We start from the raw sequence: 26,229 nt of genomic DNA, 5'->3' as shown, positions 1-26,229 counted from the left end.
TCAGACCATCTAAATGACTGACATCTAGACGTTGAATAATGGTGGCACTGATATTTTATCATTGTCCACAACTCATGAGGCTGTTAGCTCAGCTCTGTGGCTGAGAACTGAGATTCCACCAGTCACACTGTAAGATCTTCTGCCAGAGATTTCGTATTTGGTTTAGCATAGGTCTTTGTAGCTGCATTGCAGCGGCTGCCTGGACTCCTGGCCTAGTCATTAGGCAAATGTCTTCCATAAAATTGCCTCACTGATCCCAGGAACTCTACCAGCCAGCCAAATGGAAGGAAGGGCTGTTCAAAGAGGAGGTTTATTTTCAGAAAAACAACATGAAGGTGGGGGAAAGTGGGCAAAATCTGAAAGAACTGGAGGAGGAGATCTGTTCAAGCAAAATTTCCTCTTGCTAATTAATGCTGGCCTCTTCTTCTACTCTTGTGAATCTTTTTGTCTTCAACCTAAGGTGGAAAATCACTTTTTAAGCAGAATTATTTGGAGAAAACCTGGCCTGGTCAGTTCATCAATTGTAACAAACAAATCTGCTGTTGTGGTGAGGGCTGTTGGTAACAGGGGAGGCTATGCATGTGTGCGGGCAGGGAGGGTGTGGGAATTCTCTGTACCTTCCTCTCAATTTTGCTATTTAAAAAAATAGACTGGAATTACGCAGACTTGGGTGTGAACTTTAGCTTTGCCACTTTCTAGCTGTCTGATCTTTACTAAGGAGTTTAACTTTTTTGAAATTCAGATTCTCTGTTTATAAATATCTGAAGGTCAAAGGAGACCATAAGAAAAAATAATAATAGCTGCCATTTATTGAGCAACTATTATGTGCTGGGCAGTTTCTCCTTAGCCCTCACAGTCCACTGAACTGATTGTTCCCACTTTGCAAATGAGCAAATAGATGCAAACAAGTTAGGAGGCATGACTTAGGTCATCAGCGAATAAGAGGCAGAATTCATATGTTGAAGCCAATGTAACATAGAGGTTAAGGGTATAAATTCTTCTAAGGATGCCTGCTCTACCCCTGGAGGCAATTAGGACAGTTGTGAATATAAGATGGTTCAATTCATGGAAAAAACTTAGAAAATATTGAGTTATGGGTACTACTGTTAACCCAGGGCCCCCCAAACACGTATTCTTTCCATGATCTCCTTCCTTCAGAAAAAAGCCAAGTTAAGACTGGCCTGTACTTGACATTTAGTAATATTTTCTTAAAAATACTACTTTTTAATTCCCTTTCTCCATCAGCATTTTTCCTCTCATAACTAAGGACTAACTCAGAAGCCTTATATATGTGTGTTGGGGGGCAGTTGACAACTATAGCTTAAAAATAATATCCAAATTTTTCGTGTGTCAGTTTAAAAATATTGGCCAATAGACAAAGTAGGGTCAACCATCTAGAGCTCACAAAAACTGTGTAAGTTATTTTCTTGAGTTGGGTTTTTGATGGAACAAAAAGGAATTCCAGTCTTTCATCCACTCATTCATTCTATCAGCCAAAATGTGTATATATTCTATTATGTACCTATTATGTGTCTTGCCCTGTGAAAGCACATATCACATTTTTAGTTTTGGAATGTTCTTGCAAGATTTGTGACCAAAGCCAATTGATTTTTTGTGTGTGTATAGTCACCTGATATGACCTTCTCCTACCAAAACTGTCCTGACATTTCCTGAGACATTGACTCATCTCATGTTCCATTATAGTTAGTTTGAATCAAATGTCATCCCCCCTTCTTGGGTCATCACTCCCCCTCCCCCCTTGATTTCTGCCAACACTCCTCTGGGTCCCGTGTAACCTGTATGGCTACTCATAGACAATTCTCCCACCTCCTTACAGCCTTAATCCTTTCTTTTCTCCTAGTGACTTCAGATCAGCCTGGGTTCTCCCTGGGCTTTTACCTTCCACTAGTCCGTTTTCTAGCAGACGTGCTAAAAACCAGGAATTAGATGACAGGAAAATGGAGGTAGAGGAACTGATCTAGTCACTGGGCCTGTGAACAATTAGCAGGCCAAAAGGAGTTGATCAATTTCCATTCAGAGTTTTCACTGTGTTGTAGACAGGTATTGTTGCCAAGTAAATGGGTTACAAATAGTTGAAGTGATTTGGAGACGTGCTTGATATATAAACTTTTTTTTTTTTTTTTTTTTTTTTTTTTTTTTGCGGTACGCGGGCCTCTCACTGTTGTGGCCTCTCCCGTTGCGGAGCACAGGCTCCGACGCGCAGGCTCAGAGGCCATGGCTCATGGGCCCGGCCGCTCCGCAGTATGTGGGATCTTCTCGGACTGGGGCACGAACCCGTGTCCCCTGCATCGGCAGGCGGACCCTCAACCACTGCACCACCAGGGAAGCCCTATAAACATTTTTCATGTAGAGTTCTTTAGAGCATGGAATGCTTCATCCCTTAGGAATGGTGTCAAAGATGGTACATAAAGGTAGGAAAGGGACATTGTATTGATCTTTACTGTGTTCCAGGCACTCTTCTGGGCACGTTACAGCCATTAACTTATTGAATTTTCACATCTACCTTGCAAAATAGTTATTAATGTAACTGTTGTTGTATCTACTGTGAAGATAGTTATTACTGTTGTTGTTACTATTATCATTATCGTTATCCTTAATTTCCAAGTAAGGAAACAGGGTCAGGGAGGTAAAATAAGTTGTCCAAGTTCACCTGGCTGGGAAGAGGTAGTGTCGGGATGAGCCTCCTCTGAGGATTGCCCGCAGGACGAATTCCACCAGTGTTGTAATACCACCTGCCCTACCGCATGGTGCTGGCCTCTTTCTGGGCGTGAGTCCTGGCATGTGGGACAGTAAGTACAGCGAGGAGCTGGAAGAGAAACCAGCCTGAGACAAAATATGCCCTTTTGCATCTCCCTTCCTTCTTTCTGAACCCTAGCCCTTGCCTTCCCAAGGACGCCAGAGAAATGAGTCGGCAGAGACCGGGGCAGATCTCAGATGTCCGAGAGTCCCAGTCCCTATATAGGAATTCTGAAAGCGTTCCCCCCACTTTCACTTTCTCTCTAATATCGTATTACATGATTAAAATATACTTCTGGGGCAATCATTCCTTGAACCGGCATTTTGACACCACACTTTATAACTATTATGGCATGAACGTGAGTATTTTAAAAAGCTACATGTGAACACCAGCTCTGCTGTTTATCGGCCGAGTGGACTTGGGCAAGTTACCTTCACCACCTAATCCGTTTCTGCAGTTGTAAAACTGGGATGATAACGTGAGCAGTTCCAGCCAGTCACTGAACAGCTTTCATTGAGTAATACCATGGCCTCGTCACCGTCTGGGGCCTGGGAGATGGAGAAGCAGACAAAACACAGCCCCTACTCACAAGAAACTGATATCGTACTGACAAGGGAAAAGAACAAAACAAAACCAAGAATCAGGGTGGTAATGACGAGCGAGTGAGAAAACGTATATAAAGTATTTAGAACAGTGTTTGGCATGTGGTAAGCGCTCAATAAATGTTAACCATTATTCTTTTTCCATCCGTATAGCAATTTGAAATGAAAACAACCCTGTGTGTCCAGGCTCCCAAATAGGGTTTCTTGCCCCAGCTGCTTCTTCACTTCCAAGCCCACTAATTTTTCTAGAAGCTCTGACAGTTTCCACAGCATTCAGGCCCTGTGCCGTGGTCTCAGGTGTGGAGCGAGGCTGTCTGTTTGATGCTCAGTCGGCTGCGCCCTGCCAGTGGGTTTGAGCCCTTTGAGGGTAGAGACCAATCTCCTATCCTGCTGTGTATTCCGAGGGCCTGCACGTAATAAGTGCTCAATAAACATTTGTTTCTGAAGGGAGATGGGAGGGGGGTGGTTTGTATGTGGAGTCATGATATACCCCTGGATGGTTTTATATTTACTGTATTCTACTAAGAAAAGTGTTGGCTTTTGGTATGACGATTGGGAGGAGGACAGAGAAAAAGAGACAAGGACATTCATTTGTCTAAGCTTCTTCTTTTCTGAAAAGAGGAACAGCATCGTTCTTCAGTGGCCCCTTATTTATTCCCGTTGGGACTGAAGGCTTGTTCCCAAGGCCTGCCAGTGACAACAACTTAATGTTGTCATAAGCAGAACAACTTAATGGGAGGAAGAGAGGCTGGTGAGACCTTGGCCGGGGCCCCAGGGTGGGGGCCTTTAAGAGAGGAGCAGCGGGCCCCTCTGTGTCCTTCCGCCATCTGACAGGCAGCTGGGAAACATCTTGCCCTGAAAGCCGGCGCTAACCAACAATTCTCTGTAAAAAGACTGTGCTTAAGAATTTGAGGGTAAATTGAGCACTGTACAGAGAATGAGGCCCAGGTATGATTCCCCCTTTTAAATGTAACACTTTGCATAACCCCCCTAATTCCCTGTTAGAGGAGGCCCTTCCCCTGCCCTTGAAGCTTAGCAATGATTTTAATGGCCTTCAACTGGGCCAATTTCAAATTATTTTCTGGATGAGCAAGGGAAACATTCAACCCAAGACAAACAAACAAGAGTTCATGTGGATGGTTTGCATTCTGCTGAACTATTCTGTTTTTAATAACTGATTTAATAGCGAGCAAGTGATTGCCTATAATCTTAAACCAATCCTCAAGAACAATCCATATGCATGTGATGGTTGCTCGTGCACAAACTCATCTTTCTACATAAATCCGTGTAGCCATACCTGTATCTTTTATAGGGATATTTGCGTAGAGGAAGACTACAAGCCACACACAACTTTTTTTTTGAATAAATTATTGTTAAAAAATGTACTCTTCTCCTTAACCTGGTTGTAATATTGTGCTTTCTGTTTGTAAAATCGGACTCCTAAATGAGCAAAGAGAAAGAGAGAGGGAAAAAGCTGAATGCATTTTACATTAAAAGCAAATCTTTTTCTTAAAAACCGTCACATTGTGCTCCAGAATACGTTTATTAAATCTCCCCAAATATGTCCTCGAGAATTAATTTTCATTTGCTTTGCATTAACTCGTTTATTGAATTGGAATTCAGTCCTCATTCGAGGCAATTAATTTGAAGAGTGACCACACGCCTGCCCACACCCCTTCCAGAACACCCACATACATATGCTAAGTCCCAAGCCACCGATGACTGGATTTTTCTGCCTTTTTCCCTTTTCTTTTCCCCTTTGAGATATTTTTCCACTCTTGCCTGTTAAATACATGATCTGTCTTTTTGCAGGATAGCGACAACCTCTGGTGGGATGCGTTTGCCACCGAGTTTTTTGAAGATGATGCCACATTAACCCTTTCCTTTTGTTTGGAAGATGGACCAAAGCGATACAGTAAGAAAGAAGTTTATTTTCTCTAATATTCCCTCATTTTGCGCCCGTAAGAAAACCACAGGGGTCTTCAGAGAATAATACAGTGCTGACAGGCTGACAATAATCCCGGCCTCCTGCCTCTGATCAAGGCACTGTCACCGGGTGGCAGCCCGACTCGGCAGCAGGAGATTTCCTTCGAGGCTTAGGATGTTTGGGCATTTGCCAGTTTAGAGAGCGAGGCAAATGTGAACCAAGCCCCCCAGTGATAAGTGGTAGCTGCATTGTGGAGACTTGCCGTCCGTCTCTTCCCTGCGACCCTTCTTTGTGCTTGACAACACTTCACACCCAACGCTCTGCTTCCGAAGTTCCCTTTAAAAATATATCCTCACAATCACTGTATCAGCTGTATCCTTCTAATTCCCTCTTATCAATTATCTCAGGTATTTATTTTACAAGTGCTGTGTTTTCTTGGGGGCGGGGGAGGCCACAGCTGCTTTGAACACACACTTTGGGATTTGTGTTGACAGAATTTATAGTTCCTTGTCTTTCTGGCGAGTGATAACTCTGTAAAGATCCTCAAATTACAGCCTGTGGCACCTTGGGTAACAGCTGATCTGTTCTGATTAGGTTCAGCCAACTTGTCAGAGATCAGATTTGCTAGTTGTGCTGTAAGACTGAGAGGCATAAATACGTCAGCACAAAGACAATTAATGTCCAGTTAGATCAGAGAGAGATGCGTTTTCAGAAATCAGCGTTGCACATGTGAAGGGATCTGTTTGTCAGAGGGTAAAACATCCCCAATGTGTCAAACACGGAGCTGATGATGGGACCAACCGCAGTATGTACAAATGAGTCGGTCCAGAGCATTGAGTAAATGATGCGTAATAGCACTCTTGATATATACAATGAAAAGATCTGATTGTTGCTAAATGTATTTCAAAGCCACTAGAGTACAACCAGTGCTTTATTTTTTTCTTAATTTTACAGGACTTTAGATAACTTAGTATTTGGATCTATTGTATGATGAGTTGATTAATTATGCTAATAAATAGATGGTGATTTTGCAAAAGTGGCGAACCGTGGAAAGCAGGACAGCTTGCTCCATTGAAACTCATTGCCGGAAGCATCTCTTTAGATTTGTATATTGTGGGCTTTCAGAGCCTGGGACATTTTTAATAAATATTTTGGGTGAGAGGGGCTGCTAGTGTGCCAGACAAGGGACTTTTCCAGAATGTCTTTACATTCAACATAATGACACCTGTTGCAAGCACTGGCAAGCCCACTTCATCGGGGGTCCTGGTAAGTTCACTCGCTTTCTGTGTGTGGGAGCTCCCAAGCAGCCTCACACCCTACAGAGTGGGAGCGTTGGGTACAGAAGCTGCCGTTTCAGAATTCCCTAGGGGATAAATGAACGTGGCAATCGAACAATTACTCTCTCCGCAAAAGCCTGCCGGATCAATGGTGAATAATTTCGAACCAAGCAGTCATCCATCCTCTGAGTCTTCTTATTTTTTTCTGAGGCATAAGCTCAGATAACTTCAAGTTATCATTGTTTTATGTTCCTGTGCTGTGTGTGTGTGTGTGAATCCGTCAGGGTCTGCTCAGGGAACTAGAATTACTAATAAAACAGATTCTCAATCTTCCTTCTGTCCACCCCTGACCCCAACATCATTTGGGGGTGAGGCATGATCAGTGCTTGTTAAGATCTTATATTCATGTACAGGAGTAAATGCCTGACTACGAGCCATTGTTGCCCAGGTTTCTTTGTTTCTCTGAACCAAAATATTTCCCGAGCGGCGAAGAGAAACAAAGATGATCGACAGTCTGGAGCCCAGTCTCATCAGCTGCTTTGCTGACAGCCTGGTGATGTGCACACGCTGCTGATGTGCGGGCAAGTGACAGTTGATTGACAGCGTAGGACCGGGAGATAGGGAAGATGAAGGATGCTTAGAACGCCTGACGTGCTTGCTGTTTATGCAGCGCTCCAAGCATCTCGCGGCCACCTTAACCCATTCACGGTCCAGGCACACTGTGCCGGGTGGGCAGGGAAAACACATGCTGGCCCTGGGCTGGGGCTGCAGCACTTCCTGGAGACCTTGCAGGGAGCTGAGAGCTTTGCATTTCTGAGGAAGAAAATAGGACTTGGCTATTACATTTGTGTATGTAAAACATTTCCCCGTATTGCTTTCATTCTAGGTACCAAGAAATATTCTAGATGAGGTTTACTTAATCCTTACTAGAAAAATCTTTTCCTTCTCCCTCCCCATGTCTACTTTTTCAGAGGGTTCCTCTGGCTCTAAGAGATCTTATCTCTAAGCTACCGTAAATCATGTAATATGTGTTTACTTGTTTATTTGTTGTCTGTCACCCCCTATTAGAGTGTTATCTCCCTGTGCACAGGGGCTTTGTTTTATTTATTGCTGAATTCTCAGATTAATACAGAAGCCTGCACAACATAGGTACCCAATAAATATTCATTGAATGAATGATTGAATGAATGAATGGACATTTGGGGAAAAGTTTATATCCCAAACAGAATGCTGGCAAAACAATCCCTATACCGACATCCTTGGACTTACTTAAATGGGAAGAATTGAGTCCAAAGTGCTCTGCTGGTGTTTTCAAATAAGCTCTAGGATATGGTTGGATCTGTTTTAAGTTGCAGGGGTGGGGGGGACTCAACATACAATAATTCAGGAAATAATTATGTTGGGGAGATATATTACTCTTCCTTTCAGAAAGCTCTTCTGTATCGATCTTATTGCTCCACCCACCCCAGTCCTTACTCTCCTGATGGGAGTGGGCCCCCTCCTCAGGTGGGATATGATTGGGATTGCCGATGGAGACTACTGATGTCTTCCTAGAAGACCGGGGTGAGGTTTCTGTGGAGAGGGGCCAGACAGACAAGGTTACTGGACCATGTAGCAACTGGGATGTGTGTCCCTAAGGCCATGTGCCTGCCCCTGCCTTGTGGGGCTTCATGAAGTGTTCCCCCAGCAGCTGTAGAAGCCAACAGTCCAGGGAAGTGGTTTCTGCTTGGGTTAGGTGGAATCTCAAGTGGGGAAGAGGGCCAGGGGTAAGAGATTCCCTCTTGATCAGCTGGTCTGTGGTTAAAGACCAGTAGAGCTGAAAAGTGTCTTTCTGGAAATGGACCCTTCCTTGGTCCACAGAGCCCCAGCTGGTGAGTTATTAGACCTCAGGTTGACTGACTCCAGAGTCAGAGATGGGGCACCCCCGCCCCCCGCCATCCTATCCCTACACCTCCCACAGCTAAGAGGAAAGAAATGGATTCGTCAATTCACACATTCCAAGGAACATAAGTCACAAATAATTACTGTCTTATTTGATAGAGAGGGCAAGGCAAGAAGAGGAATGGGGTCTCAGCCCTCTGCACACTTATTTTGCAATTCTGAGTCCAGCGTGGTGTATGGTTTTCCTTCCGCATCTTATACAGAAGCAACCGTTCTTAGGTTGCTTGCTCACCATTAGCTTCCAGCGAGGATTGATTTTCCTCTGCTCCTTTTCTGGGCGTGTAGTGGAATTGTGCCCCACAGTCTCTGCGCTCTGATGACCAGCACAGAACCTTTTGGGTAAAGGTACTGGTAACCGCCTCAGGAAACCTAGACCATGTCCAGGGCCACACTGGCCATGCTCTTCATCTATCGGAAATACATGGTTCCCAATTCATTCAGGAAATATTTCTTTGCTGGGAAAGATGCATGGAGAGAGTCCTTCTGGGACTTCCCTGGTGGCACTGTGGTTAAGAATCTGCCTGCCAATGCAGGCGACACGGGTTCGATCCCTGGTCCAGGAAGATTCCCACATGCCGCGGAGCAACTAAGCCTGTGTGCCACAACTACTGAGCCCGCGCTCTAGAGCCCGCGAGCCACATCTACTGAGCCCATGTGCCACAACTACTGAAGCCCACGCACTCTAGGGTCTGCGTGCCGCAGCTATTGAGCCCGCGTGCTGCAACTACTAAAGCCGCGCACCTAGAGCCTGTGCTCCTCAACAAGAGAAGCCACCACAGTGAGAAGCCCCCACACCGCAATGAAGAGTAGCCCCTGCTGTCCTCCACTAGAGAAAGGCCTTGCGCAGCAATGAAAACCCAACGCAGCCAAAAGAAAAAGAGTTCTCCTGTGTCCCATGGCGTTGGAGAGGCTGGGAGGCTAATCAATGTAGTAGAAAGCTCACAAGAGTTCAGTGTGAACATTCCTGGGTCTTAACCTGTGCTTGTATTGGTAAACAGAGGCTCCATTTCCTTATCTGTAAAATGGCCATGAGAGTACCATCACTGGCTTGCAGTGAAAATTAAATGAGATAATATAATCAAAGAACCGCAGAGCATTTGAAGAATGTGGTAGTCAGCGTTGACTATTATTATTGATAACAATGCGTGACATTGGCATCACTACAGCTTCTGTGCATTGGAGAAGCTTGCCATTGGCAAGTGCTTATCAAGTACGTAGAGCTTGCTGGGCAGTGGAGAGCCTACAGACCCTTCTGATGGGCAATTCCTGCTGAACTGCAACATTGAAGAAATCACCCTCTCCCAGGCTTTCAACTGCAGAAACCCACTGTCATCACTGGTAAGTGATGTGCGAAAGGAAGGGAAGGGCAGTTGAGAATGTGTGGGTTCTGTGCTTTGGGGGTTAAAGACTCCAAACACTAAACTGTGTCCAGGTTGGTCTTGCTTTGGAAATTGGGGTGGGGGGGAGTTGACATAAATACTAAAATGCCATCTTATTTGGGAGCACTTCCTATTGGCTGTTTTTAAGGGAAAGGTGTGTGGTTCAGGCAGAAATTCCTGGTCTGAAACCTTGGTTTCAACCCAGCTTTGTCTTTTACTGCCTGAGTGATTTGGCCTAAGTCGCATTCTAAGCATCCGTGGCCTCATCTGCAAAGTGAGGGTTTGATGAGATGACATGTAAATTTCTTAGCAGAGTTTCCAGTGCCTGGAAAATGCTCCATAAATAGCTGTTGTTATTCAATTGAATTCCAATGAGCATACCTCAGCCTCTAGATTGAGATCCAGGACAGCTCAGATACAATCATCACTAATCCTTTAAATATTGTTTGTAATTTGAGGGTGTTGGGTCCCGGTAACTTCCCGTCTGACAACTGTTATTTCGTCTTGAGTTTCACATTCTTTCTGGGGTAAGGGTTTCTGGCAGAACTACACACCTTTATAGTCACATGAGCCAAAGACTATTCTTGTTTCCTCTGTGACTGCTGGGGGTTCATTTCACTGTCCAAAAGCAGAAAGTTGTTTTGGGATATGTCCTTGCTCTCCAAGATGTTTTCTTCTGTTTTCCTTAGTCATCGCGTCCCATTAGATATTTGAAGGACTGCACGTAGGCCCCTCTGTGGAGCCGGTTCTTCACAAGATGCTTATCTTTTACATTTTCTCTCCTATTTCCCTTTTTTCTGAAAGCTCTGATAGCACTGCAATATTGACAGAGTTCTTCAATTTTGTCCTGTAATATGTGTTTTTATGTGTGGTGTATTTGGATGTGTCCCCCTAAGGAAGAGAAATTCTACAAAGCCCAAGTAACTTGACTATCTCTGGTTCTTTTTTTTTTTTTTCCTGTCTTTTTATTGGTTCACCTTGTCCAGCTGTGTTTTTATTGTGCTTGCTATATAGGAATTCTGAAAGCATTTTCTCCCCACTTTCTCTTTCTCTCTAATATCATATTACATGATTAGAAATATATTTCTGGGCAAATCATTCCTTGAATCAGCATTTTGACACCACACTTAATAACTATTATGGCGTGAACATGGGTATTTTTAAAAGCTACATGTGAAGAGCGTGCACTACAGCACACAGGGAGGAGGATTTACAAGGCCAGAATCTGCGCCTGTCTTTTCTATGGATAACACCTGTAAAGAGTCCACCTGAGATCTGGAAATGTACGGGTTTGTGCGGCCAGTGTTTAAAAACCCTTAGCTTCCTCAAGAGACATGTGCCAATTAGTCCAGGGGTTCTTCCTCTATAAAGCAACTTTGTTCCTCTGAAAAGTTTGCATTCCTTTTCTTTTATTCATTTATGGAGGTAGAGATCAGAATCACGGACTCTGGGTCCCTTTGAGCCTCTGCTTCACCAGAGCTGTGCGAAGTTAGGCCTATGACTTGATGCTGGGCATCCTGCCTAGATTTTCTTAACCTCAGTTTCTTTATACATAATGTCTAGGTGATAATAATGCCAACATCATAAGACACTTGTGAAGATTAAATAAGATTAAGTAACACGTACCTTAGCTTAGTGCTGTCTGGGAAAAACACACAATAAATATTTATTGCTTGAATAAATGAATGGATGAATGAATGAGTAAGAGAATGAGTTAAACCTATGATATGCCAGTCACTTGGAATTAAAATAGAGGATAGTTTCCATTACTTGTTCCATCATTTAGCGCATAGAAGGAAAATCTCTGGCTTTGGGCAAAGCCAGATCAGACTTGTCTTCCTTCTGTGGGGAAATCTTAACAATTTAATGACCAACTGGAAGAAAACTTGACATTATGGAAGATGATGACTTAAACAAGTCCCAAACTATTACAGTTGTGACACCTGTCTAACAGAGGGTGACGTTTCCATCCCCTATTTTGCTCAGAGAGCTAGGAGCTACTGAATACTTCTCAAGTGCCAGGCACTGTGCTAGGCACCATTGGGCTCTATGTCTTGTTGACTGAGGACCAGATGAAAGGAAATGAACTGTGGTTGCATTCAAAATTAATCCCAGAGTAAAGAATGCACCTCCTCAGAGTTGTCCTTGATGGTTAGTTACTGGATGAGTGTGGCATTTTTGTTACATAATGACATAAATGTCTTTGTCTCAGATGACTCTGGAAAATGCTTTCCTTTGCATGAGCTGCACTAAATGATTTCTAGAAAGCTCTGGTCTTTGAAATTGTGATTTTAGTGAGTGACCCTTCTCAACAGAATTCTTCATTAGGCTGGCAAGATCTGGAGTAAATTAAGTTAGGACTAAAGCAGACATTCATTTGAAGTTCATTTTTTCCTTCAGTCATTCATTGATTCATGCATTTAGAATGCACTGAATTCTTGCTTTTTGCCAGACATTGAGAGGGATAGATAGTCTTGAGAGGAAGGAAGTTCATCACCAATTTTTTCATTTACTTTTAATTTCATTTTAATACAAACTCTTACCTTAAATTAACATAATCAACTAAGTAACTCAAAAAGAAAATAGTCTTGTAATATTAATGCAAAATCTGGGATTAGTTATGAAAAAGACTTGAGAGAAAGCCTACAGCTGATGGATGAACTAACAGACTTCTGAAGGGAAAAAGGAGCCTGAATCTCTTCCCATTTGTGGTTTCAAATTGATGATATCGAGTGTTGCAAATTGGCCGTGACAATAGATTGAGCAGACATCCCATTCGCTCATCTGCTAATGAATACCACACGAATAATCACATGAGATAATGGACAGAAAAGTGCGTTGAATAAATGTAAAGTGCTATACAAGTTGAAGGTATAATTATCATCATACTTATAATTGATCTTTAGGATTTGGTGACTTTATTTTCCCTTTATATGTCAAGCTGTTAAGAAATCTGGGAGGATTGTTGGATCTTTTCTCATGGGGATAAAATTCATTGTCAAATATGCAGGCTTGAGAAAGTCAGACCTATTCTCAAGAGCTTGGTTGGGGGGTCTGAATGAGGTGCTAGCCAGGAAATAGACATCATGTCCATTTTTGAGACTCTGTGTGACTATGATGTCTGTGGGGTCCTGGCATGTACATTTCCTGACTCTTGGTTTCATGGGGTATATTCCTACTCTCATTAGCTTCCCTATGGTTCTCAAATCAAGAAGGCACTACCTCATAGTGGGTAACGGGATGAATGTGGCCAACTTTTCATTATCACAATGATAGGTAATGCTACTGGCATTTATTGTCTGGGGGCTGGAGAAGATAAATGTTCTGCTCAACAAAAAAATTACTGAGAAACATCTTACCTGACCCTCTTTACATCCAATTTACTCATCATCTTGAAGGTAGGGTTGCTAGATAAAATGTAAGTATACAAATGCAATACTTGGGACATACTACAAAATTATTTGTTTATCTAAAATTCTAAGTTAACTGGACATCTTGTGTCTTTCTTTCTTAAAGCTGGCAGCCCTACTTGAAGGACCCCAGTTCACACTCAAATATGAAATCTTGATAACTCCAGAGCAGCTACAATGGAGTGTGAACATGATACATTATATGGAAAAAACTCTTAAGAGATTTACCTGGTCCTGTTCTGCACATGAGTCTTGCCTCTGCTTACATTCAGCAACTGGACTCATGGGTCCCACCTAAAGGATAAAATACCTTATTGGGGCGGGGGAGAGGTGTAGGCTAAAGCCTGCCTGAATTTAAATCCAAAGTTCATATTGCAGGCCCTCCACAGTTGACTATGCCACACTTGGGCAGGTGCTGAGCACACATGAGTGTGTAATATCATCTCCCTTAAAGGAGCTTACAGTTTAACAAGGGAGATAGACAATTAACTCTAATGCAACAGCATCCACAGTGAAAGAGTAGGGCAAAGAAAGTACTGTGGGATATAAAGAAGGTGATCAAATCTGCTTCCAGGAGAAAAAGACTAGACTGGTGAAGACTCCTTTCTAACCTAAAACCCTTTTGTTCCTTAAAGCCATGACAGAAAACACCCTACCACAGTACTTTGCAGATATAAGATGTTCAGTAAATATCTGTGGACTGAATAAATGATGCAGCATTGGTATATAGTATAAATATGACCCAAAGGAACTGATGATTTAGCCCACAGGCACATTACTGAACATACGGTTTTTCCCATGTTTCAGTAATTTTCCACCATCACAATCTCCAGTTGTAGCAACACATTTTGTGTTATAGAGTAACAGAAATGTCACAGAGCAATTTGGAAATTTGTCCACAAACAGAACCAAGACTGAGACTTACATTTAAATACCAAATCAAAATCACATCTACCCAACCTACAATACTAGGACTGATGGTTTTGTTTTGTTTTTTCTTTAATGCTTTGGGCCATGGGTTAGTAGAGTATTTCACTACATAGCCTGCCAATTTTTCTGGTAAGTACAATTGTGTCATTAAATCTCATAGAATAAGCAGTCTTCAGCAACCATACCTAAATCTTCTTATTGAACGGATCTTATTGGACATAATTTCAGTTGAAATATCTATGTATTTATTTAACCTTTCTCAAGGACTTTCCATATGTCATCTTTCTGTGCCCTGGTGATAAGAAGATGAATGAGCAAAATCTCTTGTCTTGGAGGAGCCAAAGGTCTAGTGAGCTATTGTTTCTAGGACTTGACTAGTAGCAGATCTTAGCCAGATTTTTTCTTAGTGATGCTCTCTGCCTCTGTTTATAAACCTGTTGTTAATAATGCTCACCACCACATTCTGAGATTCTATATCCAAATGTAATATTGATATCATTTTTAACATAAAACATTTTGAAAAATCAGCGTCAAGTTGAGATGTATGCAGTATTTCCTTTGTACAGTATTGGTTTGTGAAATTCTTGTTTTGCGGCATGAGCTGATTGAAGCATCCTCCCCACACGCCTATGTTTAGTTTAATCTTCACTTTTGCTTTATGTTTTCAGGTTGTGAATGCACCTTATTTATGCATATGGGGTAAAATAAAGCATTTGTTGAAGCCAAGTTAAATTAGCCTTCTTCTACAACTATATTAATCAATGTTCATGTGGGTTTCATTAAGAATATAGAGGCTCGGTGACAAAATCACCCGTTAGGGTGTGTTTCATTATTTACTGTTTAATCAAGGTGGTTGAATTGGAGTATTTGAACTCAGGAGCTTGCAGAACTTGGTACCTTCATATACTTTGCTTTTATTATTCATTCCAAGAGAATCAGCTTCACCCAACCATTATAATGTGCTTATTTACTTTTATGAGGTTGGTCCTATCCCAATTAGTGCTACCTTTAATATATTCTTTGATGAGAACTTCCCTGATGCAACATTATCTTTGGCTTTTCAATAAGTCAGGAGGACTTGAAATTGACAACAATTGACACTAATAATCACTCTGAAGATCTGTTGAAGGAAGAAGTAAGGTCACCTAGGAGCATGGTAATAAAGCCATTCCCTTTTTACGAGACAATTTCTCCATATTATCTAGAGCAAACAGAGCATTACATTATTTTTACAGACTTTTCTAAAAATACATGTGTCTTACTTAGTCCTGCCTTTAAATTATATGGTTTACAATTTGTTTGTCGTTTTTTTTACTTTAAAAAATACATCATTTTGCTATGCCAGAATGGGTTAGTTACACTGAGAACAATGAAGAGGTAAGAGTTCTTCCAGAATCTAATTATGAGGTAAGCCTAGTCAGTAATGCTTGGGAAGGTATTTCCTCACAGGCATACATGGTATCTCCATGTTACTCTCATATTCCAGATAAAAAGCAACCACTTAAGATGTTCTCAGTAAAAGACAATTTGTGTGTTGTTTCAGAATTAACGCAAGCTTTGAATATATTCCAAAAACTGAAGTTAGTTACCTGAGAGGTGTATTTGTCCAGGTAAAATTTCCCCTGGAAATGTTTGTCGTGTCATATATGTGGAGGAGTGCTAGCATTTGATAAAGTCAGCGACACTATTCAGTTTTCAACTGAGGCATTTAGGACAGTTCAACTTTCAAGATTTAAAAAAAGTTAATTATAATCAACTTTTTTAAGGTTGCCTGCATAAAATAACTTAATGTTCCCATGCTTCTTTGCTTCTCTTCAATGGGACCATAAGAGAAATGATAAACGGTGTTTGACTGATTATGTAAATAAACCGCTAATTATATCCTTTATAGTTCTCCACACTTGTAGACACTGTACCTGAATGTATTTCCTATAAAATGCTTTAGTACTTAGTCCCCTATTATTGTTTTTAAAGATGGACCCAAAATCAGTAATTACGAGCTTATCATTCAGGTTCACAGCAGTGCGGCTGCTATTCTTCACCTGATAATTACCTTGTTAAACTAATGTCAGATCAGCACCATGCCTTAGTTAAGAAAATGGTCTACGAGCCCCGTGCAAGCAGGCCCAGCTGTGAAAATATTAGAAGGTTTATTAAGCCCAGACACCTCTTCAGCATTGCCTCACTGACATTAGTTTCGGAAGTTCTAAGAAGTTGCATATTTCTCATTAGACGATCGTAATATCTTTCCTGAGGTGCCATGCATCTCTTGACAGTTGGTGCTTCCATTGTATTCTCCCCATTCTCAGCTCTGGGCTTTGTTGCCAACTGGGCACTGTTTAATGGGCATGATCTCCACTCAGAGCCTCCAGAAAGCACAGGGAAGAAGACCCATCCCTAGGGAAACGAGGAAGGCCTATGAGACTGTTTCTCTTCCTACTTTCGCTGGTTTTGAATTCCAGTTTTATTTATTACTTCTTTCCCTTTGGAAAGGAAAAAAAAAAAAAAATCAAGATCCTCCACTATTAGCTGTGGTTTTGTCTAAAAAAAGACACAGTTACAGATTCCAGTTTTTAGGCCAAAATAAGTAATTCTTTCTATGATCTTCTAATTTGCAAAAGAGTCAGATTCTTAGTGGATTCTTGTCTTGGTGTTTTTCGAATGTGTCCAACAGTAACCTCCTGGATTGGTTAATGAGTTTAAATGACAAACATTCTGATAATGCTTTGCAGTTTATAAAATCCTTTCACAAATCAGGACCATCTGTAAGCTCGTGGAGGGAGAGGAGGGGCCTTATTCTTCTCTGGGGCCTCAGTGCTTGCCACTGTAAGGGACGAAGAGGGGGCCCATGGTTAATATTTGCTGAGCAGGATTGGGTGGCGGTATCTCATTCCATCCTTGCTATGAGCCCAGAGCAGGTATTATATTGACCATTTGTACTGTAGAGATGAAGAAAGTGAGGCTCAGATCTCAGAGACTCAGGACTCAACTCTTCCGCCTTCAATACCCATATTGTGGCCCCTTTATCATCCCATTTACCAGCATCTTTTTTAAACAGTAGAGAATCTTTAAATTTTACCTGTTTGGATACGAAAAAAAAATCTAACCTCTTGCTCTAAATCCCGGAGCCTTTCTCCCTTCTCTCCTCATCCAATCCTCCCTGAAATAGCACAAGTTAAGGAGAATTAGTTCTTAATGGCGAATATATATCCCCAGCATATTTTTCTCTTCAAGTTATGTGCAGATCACTTCAATCCTTCCAACATTGCTGCCTCAAAGCTGACATTTATAAATTTTCTTTTTCAACGCAGTATGGGATCCTCCATATGTCTTCTGCAATAATTATCTATGTTTTCAGGGAATCTAAAGATTTATTTCCTTCCAAGTCCTTGTTGCTGGCATTTTCTCCAAGCCTCCAAAACTGCCAAGAGATGAACTTCAATTTAGAGGAACTGTTACATTTGTCATTGTGAATTTGCTAAACTTTGGATAAATTTGAAGATTTATGCTTATTCCCAAGGGGGCCCTGAGACTATCTTTGAAGCTCAGAAAGTTCACACTTGACTTCCTTTCTGCTGTTCTAAGTAAACAAGTCCTTAAATCTGTGCAGTCTCCCTGCCTGGGCTCTGGGTCTCTGTCATTGTCTAAACCTGGACACGTTTGTACTGCCAGCAACTCAGATGTGACTCACTTCTAGGTGTGGGGAAGGAGTCTTTTCCTGGGCTCGTGCTGCGGAAATCACACTCCATCTATATCTCTAGGATGATCCAATCAGAGAGGACCTTTCAGGGCTTCCCTGGTGGCGCAGTGGTTAAGAGTCCGCCTACCGATGCAGGGGACACGGGTTCGTGCCCCGGTCCGGGAAGAACCCATATGCCGCGGAGCGGCTGGGCCCGTGAGCCGTGGTCGCTGAGCCTGTGCGTCCGGAGCCTGTGCTCCGCAACGGGAGAGGCCACAACAGTGAGAGGCCCGCGTGCTGCAAAAAAAAAAAAAAAAAAAAAAAAAAAGAGAGAGGACCTTTCAGTAACCCCTCACTTTAATAGCCCAGGCCTGTGAGACAGACAACCTTCAAATTATGACCTTGTCCTGTGGTAACCGCATGACCTTGATTGTTATACCCAATCTCTCTGAGCTTCACCGTTTTCAGCTATAAAATGAGCATAAAGTCTCTCTGGCCACGGTAGGATGGTATTTATAAATAATACACATACAGTCCATGATACATGAGAGTTTATCAACAAGTAGTAGCTATTTCAATAGTTATTGATAGATAACATACCAAGAAGTTGAGTTGGCTTTGACTTGTTCAAGGCAATGGCTAGATTGTGATAGAGCCAGGATTGAATTCATGTCTCTTCATTCTTTATAAAACATAAGACTCCACTTAGTGACTAGCTAACAGTTCTATACTCCTTTTTTTTATTGAACAGAGTCTAGAAGTAACATGGTTTATAGGGACCATATATGATTTAATTTTGATCTTTGGATCATCTTCAAAATCAGAGTCAAGTGCAATAGGGAATGTCACTAAATTCTTTGAATTCAGTGCTGTGCAAAAAATTGGACATCATCTGTTGACCAGGTGTTTTAGTTTTCTGTTGCAGCATATCAGATGACCACAAACTTAGCAGCTTAAAAAAGCATATATTTGCTAGTTCACATTTTCTGTGGGTCAGGAGTCCAGGCACTAGCTAACTGGATCCTCTGCCCAGGGTCTCACAGGGCTGAAATCACTGTGTCAGTTAGGACTGTGACCCCTTCTAAGACCTAGGGCTGTTGGCAGAATTCAGTTCCTTGCAGTTGTAGGACTGAAGTTCCTGCTTTCTTACTTGCTGTTATCTAGAGACTGTTTACAGGTCCTAGAGGCCTCCCACTGTTGCCCAGCACATGGTCCCCTGCACACATGGAAGCTTGGTCTTTCAAGGCCAGTGGGAGAATCTCTCCTTTTGAATCTCCGACATTAAGGACTCATCTGATTAGGTCAGGCCCACCCAGGATCATGTCTCTCAATGAACTTAATCTGTTTAAGGACTTTATTTACATCTGCACAATCCCTCTGCCAGCTCATGTAACATAATCATGGAGTTATATACCATCAGTGTCACAAGTCCTACTCACACACAAGGGAAGGAGATAATAATGCATAGTGTGTATACCAGGGGGTGAGAATCTTGGAGGGGGTCATCCTAGAATTCTGCCCACCAGGGAAATGAGACAAGTACATAGTTATGATATAAGACTTCCTGGCAAATATCAAATAAGGGTAAAGTGCCCTGTGAAGCCCAAGAAGACAGATGATTTACTGCTAAGGGTCTTGAGAGGCATGTCAGGGACAATGGGTAGGGATTGGGTAGGAGGAGGTTGAGGTGAGCAGGGACAGTGAGGAAGGAAGAGAGTAGAAGAAGCACATCCTAGGGCTTCCCTGGTGGCGCAGTGGTTGAGAGTCCGCCTGCCGATGCAGGGGACATGGGTTTGTGTCCCGGTCTGGGAAGATCCCACGTGCCGCGGAGCGGCTGGGCCCGTGAGCCATGGCCGCTGAGCCTGCGCGTCCGGAGCCTGTGCTCCACAACGGGAGAGGCCACAACAGTGAGAGGCCCGCGTACCGCAAAAAAAAAAAAGAAGCACATCCTAAGGGAGGCAAAGAAGGTATTTGGGGAGAAAGGTTCATTGTTTGGTTTGGCTGGAACTTGGTTCTAAGGAACTGCTCCGTGGTTTTTAACAGACATGAAACTTATAGGGAATGTGATGAGTACTGTCTGATTCCATGAGTGTCCTTTGCTTCTTAATGTACTGACTCATCAAGAAGGGAAGATTCTGGCCTGGCCATGTGTCCTTTGTTTGTAGGGCTCTGAATCCTCCCTCTGGTGACCCTTCAGGACCTTAGAAAAGTTGTTTCTACAGGTTCAGTGCTATAAGCTATATGTGAAACCAGCTGGAGCTGGCTGGAGCTTAAAGAGCCCAAGACCATGTTGTGTAAGAAGCAGTGCTGTTACTCATTCATGTGTTTGTTGAACAAATATGTACCATGTTCCTCTGTGCCCTTCACTCTGCTTTTGCTCAGGAGATGCAGTAAATAAGACAGCCTTAGCTTCTGCCCTCATGAGGTTTAGAATCTAGACTCCAGACAATTCTTAGATAATTTAGGCTTTAGATTGTCAAGGGATAAAGAGCTAATAAAGACACACTCGTTATGAATTAATTTCAGTTGTGATAAGTGCTATGAGCAAAATATATGGGATGCCATGAGAGCGAATCAGGAGCTTAAACCAATCTCTGCGGAGGTGGCAGTGGAGGTAGCGGGTGGGGGGGTGTCAAGATAAACCTCTCTGAGGAAGTTATAAAGGGTGAAAAAAATCTCAGAAATAAATGTACCTTGGAGAAGAGACAAATTAAAGTGAACACAGAGTTCTCATGTATCTCTTGGGCAAACATGGTAAAGAGGTTTTTAGATTTGAGATAGAATTGAATCAGCTTGAATGCTTTTCTTGTCTTTTTCTACCTGGGGTACCAGAGCTCATTCTTCAGAGCCACCTCTCTCCCTAGTTCCCTCCAGAGGATCGATTGCTCACTTCTGTCTGTGCCTGTGACATGTGACAGACACATCCATCGTGCCGTGGCTCTCATAGTTCATGGTTGTCTGCTTACACAATGCTTGGCTGGAACCTCACTGCTGATGTCCTCAGACAGTGATTACAGCCTCTTCATCTTTTCATCACTTATACCTAATACCTCACCTGACACCACAGTTGGTACTGAATAGTATTTGTTGAATGAATAAACCAGAACTAGTTGGAAGTGATGAACGTAACACGTTGATAGACCACCATGCTTTACAAGAAATATCTTTCCAAAAAATCAGTTTTCCAAAGTGAAACGTTCTGCCTCAGAATGAGAGGCAGAACTCACCATCCTTGGAGGTGACAAAAGTCCTGTAAATCTGGGTATGTGAATCAGAACTAAAATAGAATTTGAAAACCTTGATTATAACTACTATCAATTATCAAATTATGTTTTTGATCCTGATTACTTGAGAAAGTTGATACATTTTTAAAAGGGCTGAATTTAGGTCCACAGGTAGCATTTCTTTTTTTTTTTCGGTACGCGGGCCTCTCACTGCTGTGACCTCTCCTGTCGCGGAGCACAGGCTCCGGACATGCAGGCTCAGTGGCCATGGCTCACGGGCCAAGCCGCTTCGCGGCACGTGGGATCCTCCCAGACCGGGGCACGAACCCGTGTCCCCCGCATCGGCGGGCGGACTCTCAACCACTGCGCCACCAGGGAAGCCCCACAAGTAGCATTTCTGATTGGGAGAGTCTTTCCTGGCCGTGTATTTCTGAGATGTGCTCTGCATTTTTGACTCACTACAGAATGTTACATTTAGGATAGGGAGGATAAGATTTTTTTAAGTATAAATTTGATACATAGATTACATTAAGGAGATATTCCAAGTTGTCATTAGGACAGAAAATCCTGTTGAACTATGAATGAAAATATGCCTGTAGGACAAACGGACTGAGTAATTGTATCACTTTGTATAGAAGAAAAATGACGATTTGTATACATCAGTAAAAGTCCTCCACAACATAATTCTCCAGTGGTAGAGACAAGCCTAAGGAGGGGGCATGCCCTAGAAGTCCCTGAGTTATATTAGGCAAGTACCACATTAGCATGAAGCAAAAATCAAACTGATGCAGAAAGTTCAGGAGTTAGTGCCTGGCATGCTGATTTGAGCAGCCGGAAGGCCAAAGGATATGGAAGAACAATCAAAAGAACAGCTCACACTATTGGCGGCCTGGTGGGATTGATCCATGGGCAAAGAACAAAAGATGTGCGATGTAACTAAGTGACTAATAGCAGAGTACGCATCGTTTGAGACACCTCCAAGCCTCCAGGGCTCACGAGTGACCTGTTTAGGGCAGTGTAAGCAGGAATATAACCAAAAGCAACAAGACAAAAGAAGAATTTAAATAGCTGGGAGTCTGCCAGGAGAAGAAATGAGGAAAACTGCCTTCTAGAGGCTCAAAAACAAAGCTGATTTCTTTCAAATGGGAGATGTCCTGGTTTAGTGCTCATAAAACAAAACCAAGAAATATTTATTGAGACCGCACCATGAAATCTCTGGTAGCTCTTTCCTGTTTCCAATTCCAACCTTAACATTTTAAATTTTTTATTTCCACTGATCATACGTATTGAACCATGTAATCGCATGACTCCTTTATTTCATGTTCAAGGAGCCTCCCTCGTTTAATCCAAGTAACGAACACATCCTTTTCCCGTGCGTTTTAAACGATTAAAAGTAGGAAAATTTGAACTCAGATATAAAATGCAATCTACTTCATTAAAAAATAGTTTGCTTATGTATTTATTTATTTACTTATTTTTGTTGAAGAATAGTTGGCATACAATGTTGTATTAGTTTCAGGTGTACAACATAGTGATTTGACATTTATATGTTACAAATTGATCGCCACACTAAGTATGGTAACCATCTGTCACCATACAAAGTTACAGCAATATTATTAGCCATATTCTTTATGTATTTTGTAACTGGAGGTTTGTACCTTTTAATCCCCTTCACCTATTTCACCCAACCACCCATTCCCCCTCCTCTGGCAGCCACCTGTTTGTTCTCTGTAACTATGTGTCTGTTTCTTTTTGTTTTGTTTGTTCATTTGTTTTGTCTTTTAGATTCTCCATATGAGTGGAGTCATACAGTATTTGTCTTTCTCTATCTGGCTTATTTTACTTAGCATAATGCCCTCTATGTTCATCCATGGTGTAGCAAATGGTAAGATTTCCTTTTTTGTGGCTGAATAATATTCCAGTGCGTATATATATTACATTTTCTTCACCCATTCATCCACGGATGGACACTTAGGCAGCTTCCATATCTTGGCTGTTATGAATAGTGCTGTGCTTCATCAAAGGAGTTTCAGAAACTGACAGAGGGGTCAAGATTCAATATCCTGGAGGAAGGTTATTTTGGCGGTCCCTTAGACTGGTTTAATTAAAGAGACCCCATGTAGAAGTTTCATCTGGAAAGACTGGAAGTCTGTCTCTTTCAATCTCTCTTTCTCTCTCCATTTCTATCTCTTTCTCTTTCTCTCTCTCTTTTTAAAAATTAACTTTTGGGCTTCCCTGGTGGCGCACTGATTGAGAGTCCGCCTGCCGATGCAGGGGACGCGGGTTCGTGCCCCGGTCCGGGAGGATCCCGCATGCCGTGGAGCGGCTGGGCCCGTGAGCCATGGCCGCTGAGCCTGCGCATCAGGAGCCTGTGCTCCGTGATGGGAGAGGCCACAGTAGTGAGAGGCCCGCGTACCGCAAAAAAAAATAATAAAAATAAATAAATAAAATTAACTTATAATTTCTTCCATCACAAAATTTTGGGATAGATATTCCAAAATGATAGGGATCTTCCAATTTAGAAGAGTTGGATCCAGAATATTTAACTGCCCCCCTCCATCAAAACCCCCAAATTACTAGAACTATCCCAGCCTGCACTGAGAAGATTTGCATATTCTGGGGGTAAACAGTCCATAATAAAAATTTATTCAATATGGGACAACAAATGTTATTTCATCTCTTCACATATTCATTCATTCTACACTTAACACTCCTAACTTTCGTTCATTAATTTGCCAAATGTTCTATGTCTCCTTGTACTTAATACATGCAAACCAGATTTTCACTTTCCTCTGAGGATACCTCCAGTAGTCTTAAATGTTTTCGTTGATAATGTGAACATGAAAGTGTGCCTTTCCATTTGACATGAGTAAGTGTGGATTCTGTACAGCAAGATGCAAATTAATTTTATGTCCTGTAGGAATAAACATCAAAAGTCATAAAGACTAGGTGAGAGCTTCTAGTCTTGGGCAATGTGTCTTATGAAGGCTGAAGAAAAATCATTTCCAGTGTTCAGCGTTCATTATATGTTTCATCAAGTGCTACCTCCTCACCTCTAATCCATCCAACAACTCTAAAAAGTCAGTATTATTAGTCTCACTTATCAGATGAGAAAACAAAGGCCAAGTCAACATTTCAATTCAGATTGCTTGTTTGTTTGTTTGTTTCTCCTGAATCCAATTTTGTTCTCCTTTCCCTGTGCCAGGCTGCCTCCCTAACATCATAAATTGTCTTCTGCAGCTTCAGCTTTCCCAAGCGTGGAGCCTTTATTTATTTTGTCTGTTACCACTAATAACAATAGTTAAAAAAAATAAGCCAATATGCGATGAGAGTGTGAAAAGTAAACATGGTAATTAGGCAACTTCATAATGAAGTTAATTATTGCCTTGATGACTAGGGTGGCTTGTGTACAATAGTTAAGACAGCATAAGCGTCATATCAGGAAGCAGTACTTCTGCACACGAGGCAACGTTCATCCTATGAGTATATCACTGGAAAACGAGCAAGTTCCGGATTCACTGGTGCCACACAAATAATTTTACCCAGTGCTGCTATTTTCACAGGGCTTTCTCTTCCATTACTTCATTATATCCCAAAACTTCCCTTTGAGGCAGATGTATTAAACCCCCGAGTTGTCGGTGTTTGGTTTTATAAGTCAGTGTCATTGCCTGATCTGTCAACAGCCAGATACCTGATTCCAAGACCAATTCCTAGACGGCATTTATGCATCCTGTATTTGACAGGAAGTTCCAGAACTGCTCAAGAATCAGATGCCAAGTATTCCTGTACAATAATTGGATATTTGTTAAAATTCATCTGAATTATGTTGCTCATGGCATCTTCCCCAGGTTTAAATTTTATCCCACTCCAGTGCACCCAGTGTAATCATGAGGGACTAGATTAGACCCTTTTTTATTTTTATTTTTATTTTTGCGGTACGCCGACCTCTCACTGTTGTGGCCTCTCCCGTTGCGGAGCACAGGCTCCAGACGCACAGGCTCAGTGGCCATGGCTCACGGGCCCAGCCGCTCCGCTGCATGTGGGATCCTCCTGGACCGGGGCACAAACCTGTGTCCCCTGCATCGGCAGGCGGGCTCTCAACCACTGCGCCACCAGGGAAGCCCTAGATTAGACCCTTTTTTATTCCTACCTTGCATTATTATTAAATGTAGGGAAATACATACCTCCAGTAACAATCGGCCTCATTTGCTTTTGCACCGTCTCTTTTGTTGTGCTATTACATTTCATCTGAATGCTTCATCTAAGAAGGGACCCGAGTTTGATGTTTGTCTTAGTTCACAGTTTCATTCTTTTTGTTCCGGTGGCTTTTAAAAATGTGTGTCCAGTTCCAGTCAAGGCTAGTTTCCCTGACTATGATTTGTGTAACCTCAGCAGTTAACCCAGAGGATTACGAACACCTCCTATGCCTTTCTCCCCAACCTGAAAATGTCCGCCAATGCAGAGAAACAGTAGCTAGGTAAAAGTGGATGGATTTGCATAATTTGGTTTTCTAAGTGCAGAGTGTTCATTTTTAACTTACATTGGTTTTGCTTTGTTGACAAACCCCTTTTCAGAGAAAAATGCATCCCATGTTTTTCCCCTCCATCCTGGTCCCTGACAGCTGATACTTCAGATGTGTGTATTTCTTTATCCAAACAGATGAGAAACCATCCCAGCCTTCTTCTATCAAAATACAACTTTCTGTATTAGGCAGTTTCTCCCATTTTCCAATTTGACTTCTGTATAGAACTGTAGCTGGAGACGGTAATGAGTTTGCCGTAGCAGTTTCAGGCTTCTGTACTCTATACATCCTGTTCTATCCATGCACAATAATTAAGGTTATTAATGAGGGACTGAATTAGTAGAAAAACAGTATACTGAGCCACTGTGATTTGCTTGACATAGGTTACTAATCATACATTATATAACATTTGCAGCCTCCTTGGGTTCTGGAATAGAAGCCATGGTGGCAAAGAGCATTGTGATCAAATCCAAACTAATGAAGTAACATCTGGAGCTTGGCAGGGGATAAAAAGGAAGGTGTTGTTACTGTGAGTGCCATAATATTGTTCTTTACCATTTTAGGATGTATTGAAATGCAT

The 26,229-nt window shown here is 42.1% G+C and overlaps 1 protein-coding gene across 10 annotated transcripts in view; it reads left to right on the top strand.

Moving 5' to 3' along the window:
* LDB2 (LIM domain binding 2) overlaps window positions 1-26,229 on the top strand; it is a 381,671-nt gene that overhangs the window by 134,204 nt on the left and 221,238 nt on the right. For all 10 annotated transcript variants that reach the window (XM_073805089.1, XM_019928441.3, XM_019928442.3 and 7 more), the window contains exon 2: window positions 5,173-5,275. In XM_073805089.1, coding sequence (XP_073661190.1) covers window positions 5,173-5,275 — 103 coding nt within the window. The remainder of the gene's footprint in view (window positions 1-5,172; window positions 5,276-26,229) is intronic.

The sequence above is a fragment of the Tursiops truncatus genome, chromosome 5, assembly GCF_011762595.2.
Source record: "Tursiops truncatus isolate mTurTru1 chromosome 5, mTurTru1.mat.Y, whole genome shotgun sequence".
NCBI classification, from domain to species: domain Eukaryota; kingdom Metazoa; phylum Chordata; class Mammalia; order Artiodactyla; family Delphinidae; genus Tursiops; species Tursiops truncatus.
The sequence above is the reverse complement of the archived record's forward strand: the minus strand, read 5'-3'. Positions and strand labels throughout refer to the sequence as shown.